The sequence below is a fragment of the Zootoca vivipara genome, chromosome 2 (genome assembly GCF_965207765.1).
Source record: "Zootoca vivipara chromosome 2, rZooViv2.hap1.1, whole genome shotgun sequence".
Taxonomy (NCBI): Eukaryota; Metazoa; Chordata; class Lepidosauria; order Squamata; family Lacertidae; genus Zootoca; species Zootoca vivipara.
The window spans coordinates 12,920,731-12,932,790 of NC_142584.1; the positions used below are offsets into that span (position 1 = coordinate 12,920,731).

At 43.2% G+C, this 12,060-nt stretch overlaps 1 protein-coding gene across 4 annotated transcripts in view; it reads right to left on the minus strand.

The window, feature by feature from the left end:
- The window catches only part of ACVR1B (activin A receptor type 1B), a 38,743-nt gene that overhangs the window by 14,232 nt on the left and 12,451 nt on the right, over positions 1 to 12,060 (minus strand). For all 4 annotated transcript variants that reach the window (XM_035103376.3, XM_035103365.3, XM_088661327.1 and 1 more), the window contains exons 2-4: positions 5,974 to 6,213; positions 1,514 to 1,762; positions 671 to 901 (exon numbers count right to left, since the gene is read on the minus strand). In XM_035103376.3, coding sequence (XP_034959267.1) covers positions 671 to 901; positions 1,514 to 1,762; positions 5,974 to 6,213 — 720 coding nt within the window. The remainder of the gene's footprint in view (positions 1 to 670; positions 902 to 1,513; positions 1,763 to 5,973; positions 6,214 to 12,060) is intronic.

Sequence of the window (12,060 nt, forward strand, 5' to 3'; positions counted from 1 at the left end):
CGGCCCACCGGTTGCAGTCGGACTCAAACTCCCATCAGCCTCAGTTGGCATGGCCATAGGTCAGGGTTGATGCAAGTTGTAGTCCAGAAACATCTGGAGGACCAGAGGTTCCCCACACCTGGGTCTAGAGTTAACTCACCTGAGTTGAGCTCTCTCTCCTCCCATTGTGATATCTGGTTAGCTCAAATTGATTTTTCATATTGAGTGCTTCATGGTGACTCCCAGGTGAAGACAGGTGGAGTGTCTATTATTGTATCATTGTGATATTGGGGGGGGGGGGAGAGGGGAACGACCCTAGCTGAATTTTCTCTTATGGAAGCCTTAAGATACAGAAAGACAACAGTATGCCTCCTTTGCCCATAATCCTTTAGCTTTCTAGTTTCTTTGCCCTTCTTCCTCCACCAGAGTCAGTGTGAGGTTTTAGCCCTATTGAAACTGGCCTCTCACCAAAAACAGTAAAAATAATAATTGTGCTATGTTGCTGCTTCATCTCTCAGCACTTAAGGCATTCACGAACATTTCAGGATGACACATCAGTGCAGTCAACAGACACAGAGGCTTCAACATCGCCACGAAACTATAATGTAGACTGCAGATAGCACAAAGCAATATTTTAAAATACAATCTGTAACTCTAGTTTGTTTACTGGAATGCAGAAGCAGCATGATACCTTTGTTGTCTGCAGCGATAAACCCCAAAATATTCTCATGGCGCAGCATGACCGTTTGATAGATCTCGGCTTCTCTGAACCAGGATCTTTCTTCCCGCGAAGAAAAGATTTTCACAGCTACATCGCCACCACGCCACCGGCCACGCCACACTTCCCCAAAACGACCTTTGCCGATTATTTCCTGCAGGACAATTGTCCGAGCCACGGTGCGCTGGACAAAGAGCGGCAAACCTGCCGGCAAAAGGTTAAATTAGAGATAGGGAAGACAAGGCCAGTATAAAGAAGAAAGTAGGCCAAGTAAATGCAGCCTTGCCAGGCCTGATTTTAACTATAATCTACAATGGGAAGGTGATAAGTCACATGGGCACCTATTGTAGCATATTAGGAAGTGGAGCAAAGGCACATCCTTCCTTCCCTGCCCATTTTTACGCCTGCTGTGCAACAGAAGGGAAAGGAAAATAACTGCTGACAACTTGACTTTGAGGAAGAAAGTGCTCTCTTCTTTAACTTCACAACAAATGCCTACTCAAGGGAAGAACTGCAGCCAATTTAGGGCAGCTTGCCGATTGCTTTCAGTACCTACTGTTTAAACTGCAACACTAAGAGGGAGAACGGTTTCAGAATTCCATCACATTAAAGAAAATGATTGAATAATAATAGTAATTTTAGTATTTATACCTTGCCCCTGTGGCTGGGTTTCCCCAGTACTCTGGGTGGCTTACAGCACATATAAAAACATAAAAAGGTGAATATACTGCATTTTTACTAAAATTAGAGCCTTATAACATAGCTTAGCAACATTTTTAAAAACAAAATGTTGCATAAAAAGGAAGACATTTGTACCTGAGCCAGAGCCAGAGGTAGACAGATCATACACTAAATCTTGAAGGGTTTTGTCCTTGGATAGACACATCTCGCAAGATGGATCTTCCATGTCCAGCCGTTGACGATTGTGATATACTCGCTGGTGGTGGTGAAAGACAAAAACCACTATGATCATAATGACGAACACAAGGAACACCGGGCCTGCAATCACAGCCACAAGCTCCACAGGTCCCCAGCCAGATGGTGTTTCGTCATCTTTCCGATGCCCTTGAGGAGAGACAAAGAACAAATGTTTCACCTTCAAATTCAAAACCAGCACGCATGCAATAATTTTAGGTTGTATTTTAAAAGTGCACAGAAAAGTCTGTGACGACGAAAACCAAAGGTATGGAGCAAAGAGAGATGAAAGATATTGGCAGGAATTTACACTGGCTACACTGAGGATGTGCACCCTTCCTCCATCACAGAGATCATGAGCATCCCCTTCTTGTTTTCAACCAACTGCAGTTTGTCATTTCATCTGAACTAAAACAAACTGCAGTTAGGAGAAAATGGAAGGTAGGCGGAGGTTTTTGCTCATAGCACTAAATCAGGGTTCAGCATTATATCTGAACCAGGTCACTGTAATACTGAAATAAAGTCTAAATGAATGGGATTTTTGTTTTCAGTCCCTAGGTTTTCAGAAGTCTCTGCTCACAGTGATATAAACAAATGGAATGATGATGCAAAATAAGAAGACGAGCATTGCTTCAAAGTAACATAAGCTACTTCCATGGACTTATCCAGCATCTCCTTTATCCCCTCTGAAGAATCCAGAATCCAGAATCATGAAAATTTGCTCACTTCTATTGAAAGCAAGCACTTTTAGGCCTCAAGTAACTATATGGCAGGAAGGTGCTTCTCAGGTGTGGCTTTTGCTGTTATGATGTTTTATGAAAGGCAGAAACTACTTGCATAAGCAGAAACTTCACTCCAACATGCAGCAATTGTCTACTTAACAGAACATAAAGCTGTTGAGTCCATAGTAGATATGCAGGCTAAGCATATTAAGCATAACTTCCATAGCTGAGAAAATAGTCCCTCTTTATCTTTCTTAATTATGTAACCCAAATGTTTTGCTTTAAGTTAATTCACACACCATATACTTAAAGCACATGACTTTCCCCAGCAATCCTGGGAACTGAGTTTACCCCTCACCGCGCTACAATTTCCAGGATTCTCCAGGGCAAATAATGTGCTTTAAATGTACCGTGTGTAGACAATCTAAGCCAAACCATAGCTTAGTGGAAACTCACAAGTGTGTGGTTTCCTGGAGAAAAGATTGCTGCCTGTGTGTTCCTCCCTTCCTGTTGCTGCACTACCCAGACCTAAGCGTTGTCCAATTCTGGGCTTGTGGTTTGTCTCCTCCAAAAGCGAGAAACTCAAGAACAAACCTTGTGGTTTGTGTGTAAATTTATATATGCTTTCTAATTACAAAATAAGCTGGGGGTGGGCAATTCATGGTTTGTCTGGAGTGAGACAAGCCATGAGTCCAGGTTCGGCAGACACACTAAGTCAAACCATGCTTTAGCTCACAGAGCTAAACCCTCACGCTCATCCATTTGTGCTAAGCCATAGTGTGGTTTAGCATTAGAATTTAATGCACTGTAAATATGCATTAACCTTAATCCCAAAATTTTCCAAACACATTGCCTTTCTGTGAAATCTGCCATGCAGACAGGCTCTCTAGGGTCTGAAAGGAACACTAAGTTGCAATGGAACTTGATGTCACGAGGGGGAGCCAAAGGGATTCTCACGTGTACTTTTCACCCTCTGCAAATAAGAACAGAAGAGCAGCCCCAGCGGCCTATCAACCTGTTTCCCAAAGTAGCAAGCCAGACACCTATGATCTGAACTGGTCCTTGCAGGCAAGCTACCTTTGACCTTGGAAACAGTATAGAGCCCTCCTGACTACTAAACACTGATAGGTAAATTCATGGATGACAAGCCTAATTCCTTTTTTAAAGCCATCAAAGTTGGTGGCCACCACAACATTTTATGGTAGTGAATTCCATAATTTAACTATGTGCTGTGTGCACTTTTTGTTTGTCCCAAATTTCCTACCATTAAGCATCATTGGATGATCCTGCAGTCTAGATCAGGCATCCCCCAAACTGCGGCCCTCCAGATGTTTTGGACTACAACTCCCATGATCCCTAGCTAAGAGGACCAGTGGTCGGGGAAGATGGGAATTGTAGTCCAAAACATCTGGAGGGCCAAAGTTTGGGGATGCCTGGTCTACATTTAAGAAAGAGAAAAAAACCATCTACTTACTCTACACCAGAGTTTCCCAAACTTGGGTCTCCAGTTGTTTTTGTACTACATTTCCCATCATCCCTGACCACTGATCTTGCTAGCTAGGAATGATGGGAATTGTAGTCCAAAAACAGCTGGAGACCCAAGTTTGGGAAACACTGCTCTACACCATGCACAATTTTATAAACCTCTTATCCTGTAACCCCTTACCTTTAGTCTAAGATAAAAAGCCCCAAACAATGTAAGCTTTTGTCATATGAGAGTTGTCCAGACGCTTGATCAAAAGCCTGTGAGGCAGCATTCCAGTGAGAGGGTATAATATACAAAAAAAGGAATTTCATGCATAATTTAACTCCTGTCTAGGCCCTAAACAGGGTGCTAAAACCTGCATAGCTGTGAATATGCCAAAGGGCGGATAAGGTATTTAAATAAAAATCTAGCAGGATATGTGTGCTCAAACCTGTTTGGCTGTTCCACATAATATTTGCGTTTATATGCTAACTGTTCTTATCCATTCCCCCCCCCCCCAATTATATTTTATTATCTTCTGTCAAAAGAACAACACAATAAAAGCACAGCCAGGATATAATCACAGACACGTATCTAAAGAGCAAAATAAAATTCCAATCAAACTCTGGTATCAAGAAAAAAAAATCTAAACACATAAAATACAATGCCACTAATATGAAACCAAATAAAGAATTAAAAAAAAATCCCAATTAAGAAACTATATCAGGTTCAGGTGCCTTCAGAGTATACAGCTCTAAAAATAAAATAGCTACTGTAAGTGTGCACATAAACCTTAATTTTTATTTAAATTAGTAAATTTAAAGAGAAAATCCCCACCTTTGGTTAATCACTCTCTACTGCAACTGAAAAGCAAATAAATAAATAAATCGGAAGTTTTTATCTGGCTTTCACCAGAAACCCTTAGGAAATGAAGTCTTCATTCCCTATGTATTTCTGGTGAAAATCAGATTAAAACTAGGTAGGTGAACCATCAAGGCTTGATTTCTGTCAAAGTTTGAATTAACTTTCTCAAGCCATTATCACAAAGCTTAATAACAAGTGTTCCGAGGACATTTATCAGAATCCTGATATTAAAGTTCCAGATGAAAAACAGGTTCTACTCTGGTTTTGGCATTGCCCAATCTCAAGAGGGTGGCAATTTTGACATTTAAAGCCTTATACAGCTCAGGATCTGTATACCAAAAGGACTGTCTTTCCCCATATCGACATCAGCGGCCTATCTATGGAATGCTCTCCCCAAGGAGACCTGCCGGGCATCAACTTTTTCATTGTTTTGTGCCAGACAAAGACACTTATATTTTCCTAGACATTTGGGCAGAACAAATGACTGGATATCTGTATTATATTTATGTTTTTAATATGCTTATGTATTTTTATTATTGCATTTTCATTCCGGTAGTAAATCATTTCAGGACATTTTGGAGCAAGAAGTGGCATTTAAATTTACTAAACCTAACCAATCAGCTTCTTAATATGGCTGTTGCCCCTCTGATACACAGCTTAAATCAGGGGTCAGCAACCCTCTACTCAAACTCCAATAATGTGTCACTAAGAATGCGGTCTGGCTTTCAAAATAGTGCATCTGTTGCTTTTGGCTTTTCTAAAAATGGGATGTGGTTGTACAAGAGTCATGGGCATGTATTTGCAATGCCATTAGTGACAGCAAAACCACTAGCCCACCCCATTTTGTGAACTTTTACTGCATAATTTTTTTAAAAAATGTATTCCATGGTTGTGTGCTCTCCTACCAAACTCATAAAAAGAGGAAGGATACTAAATCTGCCCATACCCTACTATTTCAGAATGCAGTATTGCTCATCTATCCAGTCCAACTTCTAAAGGGGGAAAAAAGAGAGAGTTGCGAACAAGAGAATGGTTTTCGCATCCTCTTACGTGGGAAATGGACATTGTGCTCTGACAGCCATGTCTGAAGAGTGGTCAATAAATACTAGCCATTGAAAAATACACACCCAAATAAGTAAAAAATAAAATACCCCCAGGATCCTTTGTGTCGGCAATATAAAACAAAACAGAGAAATACATGTACTGGTGCTGGATTTGTTTTAGCAAGCACAGCACCAAGAATAAAATCAGGCATTTCAAAAATTGTATTTTAGAGACCCACACTGCACTCTTCCCTTCAGCTCACTTACCACTGGGTACTAGAGGATCAATTTTGTTACAGTAGTCTTCATAGCAGCAGTGTGTGTTGCGCACATCTTCTGAACTCAGGCAGAAGAAGGGTTTTCCAGCAGGTATCAGCTTGGCTTTAGGGATACAGGTTCGGACATGATGCATCAGCCCATTCACATTCGTTATTGAGACCATGCAGGCTCCGTCTGTTTCACATGTAGTGTTGCCTTGGTTGCATTCGTTGCACTCGCACAATAAAGCTGAAGAGACACAGAAAAAGAGCGCGCTTGTTAGCAAACTCCCAGCCGAAGCACAACTTGTGGTCCCACTGCCCTGAGATGGGACTCCAGATTGCTCCAAAGTTTCACCAAGATGAACCTGGCTTTAAAGCGGAACCAGTAACATTACAGGACATTTTGAACACAAATAGGCCAAGACCACATGTCCAACATTCACTGTTATGTTCTCAGATTTCCCATCTGCTAAAATCCATAAAAGAATGACTCATTCAGTTCCTAGTTCCTATAATTCTATATTGCCACCAGGAATAAGACAAGCCTCTCACTCATAGCTACTCTTTATAGAAAACACTCCCATACTTAAGGACTCTTCAGTAAATTCAGTTTGGAGAATCTCTCAAACTGATGCACTTTCCCAATACATGTATGAACTTTAAATAAATATCAGTGCTTCAGAATATCCCATGCTGGGCACAGACTATCAAGGCATTCTTTTCAGCTAATTTGTTTCTACTCCGGCAGACTATCTTTAAGTGCAAGAGAAGCAAATCTGCTGAGATACAGGTCCTTTGTTGAGAATTTCAACTAGAATACATACATACATACATACATATACACACACACACACACACACACACACACACACACACACACACACACACATATATATATGTAACATGTCCATGTTTGTTAACTTCCACTTTTATCTGAAACCGCTTGACCGATTGCGTTCAACTTTGGACACAACGTTCCAGTCCAATATGCAAGTGTTTGCATAAACTTAGATTACACAGATATGACACCTGTCACAGGTAAAAACATTATTTTCATCAAAAAATAATAGCGCCCTCCAGTGGAAGTCTAAGGAACAGATGCCATTTCTATAGTATCACCCCACCCCACCCCTCCTCCTCCTACCTCACCAGGCCGGGCCTCAAAAGCCAGGCCGGGCCCCTGAGTCACCTCCACCGACAACAGGAGAGCCAGGCTGGGCCCCGACACCCCTACCACGCCACCAACGCCGCTGTCTCCGGAGTCACGCCGTAACCCGAACCCACCTCCTCCTCCTCCGATGCCACCTTGAACCCCAGGCTGGACCCCGAGAGCCAGGCCAGGCCCCAACCGCCTCCACCGGCTCCCCCAACGACTCGAGAGGCAAGCAGGACCCCTCCACTGCTATCCACGCCGCCTCCACAACCTCAAGAGCCAGGCTTCCACCCACCAGAATCCACCGGGGAACTAGACAGAGCCTCCCCAGACGGTATGCGAGGGGGAGGGAGAGAGGCCTTGGGGTGACATGAGGGGAATATGACCGCCACCCCCCGGGGGAACAGAGGGAGGGGTATCATTACATCCTACGTCTGTCCGGATAAACGGGGGCCCTGATGGAGCCACGGCAACGTGTGGCCGGGTACAGCTAGTGTATATATAAATACCATGCAAAACACCTCCCATTAAACAAAACACCACCCCCACCCCACTATCCACCCCTGAAAAGGACAGGTTCATTTCCTGTAAGATACTGAACAGCTGGGTTGAATATCAATGACAAAGCCACGATTCAAACTGCTATCTACAGCGAAAGACCCAGCATCCTGCCTGTTATTGGGAAACTTGAAAGCCATCAATAAGCTTTAGTACACTACCAAGAAGTTATCTGAAGCAGCAATTCATTCTCTAGACCAATTTTTTAAAAGAACTCCAATATTCCCTTTACCATGGCAAAGCAGTTGGGGGGGGGGAGTGCAGAGAAACCAAAAACATCAGCCTGCACCACTTTGGTTAAGTCAACTCAAAAAGGATCGTGGCAGTAACTGCAAATAGTTAAGTGTGAGATCCCATTAAGTATATCACAGTGTTTCCATTCATACACAGACATACCTCGGAAGTCGAATGGAATCCGTTCCGGAAGTCCATTCGACTTCCAAAAAGTTCGGAAACCAAGGCGCGGCTTCAGATTGGTTCCCAATTGTGCAGGCGTGCCGGAAACAACAGTGGTAAGCTGCGAACATTCAGCTTCCAAAAAAAACATTCAAAAACCGGAACACTCACTTCCGGTTTTTGATCGCTTGGGAGCCATAACGTTTGACTCCCAAGGCATTTGGGAACCAAGGTGAAACTGTATTCAAGGTCGTGTTCAGAGAGCAGCACTGGGTGAGTGTTCCTCAGCTCCTTGGCATTTGTGCTATGGGGTTCTGCAGGGTGCAGTTCTTTCCCCAGTGGTATTTGACATCTATATGAAGGTGTGGAGTGTGGTCATTAGGAGTTCTGGAGCGAGGTATTGCCAGCATGCTGATGAAATGCAGCTCTGCTTCTCTGTAACATCTAACTCAGGAAAGGCTGTGAAAGCTTTGGAACAGTGTCTTGGTGGTAAGGATGAGGGCCAATAAACAGTGTTTAAATCCTGGAAAGAAGAAGGCCCTTTGGGCAGGTGGTTTCCATGTTTGGGAAATTGGCGAGCTACCCATTCTGGATGGGGTTCCACTCCCTCTGAAGCATAGCTGCCAAGTTTTCCCTTTTCTCGTGAGGAAGCCTATTCAGCATAAGGGAAAATCCCTTTAAAAAAGGGATAACTTGGCAGCTATGCTCTGAAGGAGCAAGTGCACTGCTTGGATACACCTTTGTCATTTGAGGCCCAAGTTTATTCTGTGGCTTTGACCAGTTTCATCCAGTTTGCCAACTATGGCCGTTCCTGGACAGGGATAGACTGGCCACTGTAACTTTGTGGCTAGATTACTTTAATGCGCTCTATGTGGGGCTGCCCTTGGGTCTGGTTCAGAAGCTTCAGCTGCTGCAGAATGCTGGTGCAAGTTTCTGGTCAAGAACACGTGACACCATTGTTAAAACAGCTGCACTGACTGCCCATCTGCTACCGAGCCAGGTTCAAGGTTCTTGTACTGATTTACAAAACCCTGAACAAGATGGTTCCAGGATACCTCAAGGATCTCCTGAAGCCTTATATTCCAGCTTGATCACTGAGATCACCTGCAGGAATGTCTTTGGTCACTCCTGAGCTGGTGAGGCTTGTTTGACAACAGTGAGAAATCAAGCCTTTCGTGTCATCAGCCCCATAGCCTGCCATTAGAGATTCAGAGGGTGCCTTCTGTGCCAACTTTTAAATGCCTGCTGAAAACTTTTCTGTTCTGCCGGGCAATTAAGAGTGCATCCCCCACAATGGTCTATTGATGTTTTGTTTTTAATTTCTTTTTTGCTTTTAACTTGTTTTTAACTTTTTACGATGTTCTCATTTGGTTTTATGTGTTTTTATATTGCTGTAGAATGTTGCGATTTTTTTTTTATACAGCTGTATATAAATATATTTTATAAATAAATAAATAAGTTGCTGATGACATCTGGATATAGGCTTTTGATGTAAACTGTACCCACAAACTCAACCAGTGGCCTAGGGCAAGTCACTCTCTCTCAGTTCTCTTCAGCAAAGTACAGTAGGGACCCACAATGCAGAGTTGTATTAAGGATAGCTGAGATCAGAGATGAATTTAGATAATCCTCCAAACAATGGTGTCAGAGGGCCTGGTATGGCTACTCTAGAGTAACGACTCCAGCATGGTCTTTTAAGGTTTTTATTAAGTGCTGATTATTTACAGTGTTCAGAGCAGTAAAAATGCATCCTTAAGGTGAGGTGTCTGAACTCCCGAATGGCGATTGGCGCGTTTTCTTCCAGCACCACAGCTTTGGCAGACCCAACCTCTTCCCCCTACGTTTGCGTCGCAATTCGGGAGTTGGGGGAATTGGCCTCCCCCCTGTGCGTCCAACTTCCTGTCCCACCTGCGGCCTGGGCTCCACAACCTTGCCTGAGCCTCGGACACCACTTCCTGACTCTCCGCTGGAGGCAGAGCTCTCCTTACTCTCTCCCGCGCTTGGGGATGGGCTGGAACTTAAGATGGGAGGGACTTCCCTGTATCCCTCGTCCCTCACAAATGGTTTTGAAGGATGGCAATGTGGCACAGCCCTGCACTCTCTCTTCCTTCCTCCTCACATCCCAATCCCTTTCTCCATTTACAGGTTTTCTCCAGCTGTGACACGGGAATTAGACAAACTACAGCTGCTAACTTCCAAACTACTTCAAATACACTTCAAACCATTATTTTAGAAGGTAGTGCTACCCTGATTACCTTATTCAATGTTACAGCAAACTGTGGCTGGAAGAAAATCAAACTGAAGATGGAACTGGCATGCAAGAAAAGGGAATGCATGTCCTCATGTTACCTCCTTACTGCCCCAAACTATGGCTTGGACGATTGGGTTAGGGTTTCTCAACTGTGACAATAAGAAAAAAAGCTCTGAACAATTTTACAGGGCAATCCTACTCAAAGTAAGTCCCATTATGTGCAATGGGTCTTACGCCATATAACTGTGCAATGAATATAATAAAGGCTATTGTTAAACCTCATGTGAGAGCAGACTCATGCTGCAAGGGAAAGATAGAAAAGTGGATGGGAATTTCCAAATGGGAATTGGAAGGGCCCACGCCCTGTTCTCCTATGCACTCCAGGACTTCTTGATCAGTTATCCCCTTAACAAGGCTGAAAACAGGAAATAACCCTGACTTAGGGATTTCAGGGGGTAGAGGAATTACAAAGAACAGGGACACACAGAATGAATTACAGTCTCCTGCCCAACATTTCTCCCTTACAAATGTTCTCACCTTGCATTCATATATCAGAAAAAGCAAGTTTGAGAGCACATTTGCCAAGAATGAACATAATTCCATCCGGAATCTCGCAGGTACATGATGCCACTTGTTTTCTATGAAGCAACAGCCACTTGCTACGCTATGGGATAAAGACTGCATTCTACCCTTTATTCAAAGGCAAGGCAGCTGCCAATTTTCGTATCTCAAGCCTCCAAGCAAAAGCTGTTCTTCTCTCAAGGTGGCTGGAAAAGAAAATGCAGCCAAATCCCCATACAGCAAGGATGAATATAATAATGTCAAGGAGAAGGGTGGGTGCACGTAATGAGCATGCCATACTTTCTACAGTTGTCATCAGATCCTGTTTCCCCAGAGGGGATAAAGAGCATGTACGTACCTGCAGTGCGGAGTTCAGGGCAAGAAGTTAGTTGCAACTTTTAAAAAGGAGAAAGAAAAAGCTCTGTGATTAACTATTGCCCGCTCTTAACAACAAACTCCTCCACTCCTTAGGAAGACGTTATCACACTGTCAAGTCAGTTCAGAATACCTTTCAGAGGCAATGAATACACCTGACAACCTAAGCAGGGTCAGGCCCAGGACAAGCCCTGGAATGAGGGTTCTAAGGAAATATCCAAGATGTTGCAGGAAGCGATGATGTGTACGCAGACACTCTTCTGTTATCAGCACCATAGTGAAATCTCTAACCTAGCACACTGGCCTGACAAGGCAGAGACAGACACCTACAGTCTTGGTGAACTCTGTGACTCCCAGGGGGGAAACTGGATAAATACCAACCTTGTAATTACATTAAGGTCTCACATCTTCACCTTGCAATTTCAACTGGATGCGGCTTCCTGAGTTTCCCTCTCAAAAAGGACCAGTAAGTTGCAAGACAGTGGCTGCATTACAAGGTAATGAAGATCCCACTTGAGTAGGATTTTGACTGGGCTAACTTAAAGAGTTTTGGAAGGTAAGCTATTAAGAAGAATCAGTTACAAACTAACAGAAGAAGTTAAAAATAAAGTTTTCATCTCAATAGTAGTTCACAAGAGATAAACATAGATTAGTACTTCAGCCCTGCTGTCTGGCACAGGCAGATATCCTTTCTATTTTGGGATTGGAAAAAGGAAATTGAAGACAAAAAGACTCTGCTGCTCCAAAATGGAGAGAGATACTATGCATTTGAATTATTTTGAAGGGGAGACCTCATTTTA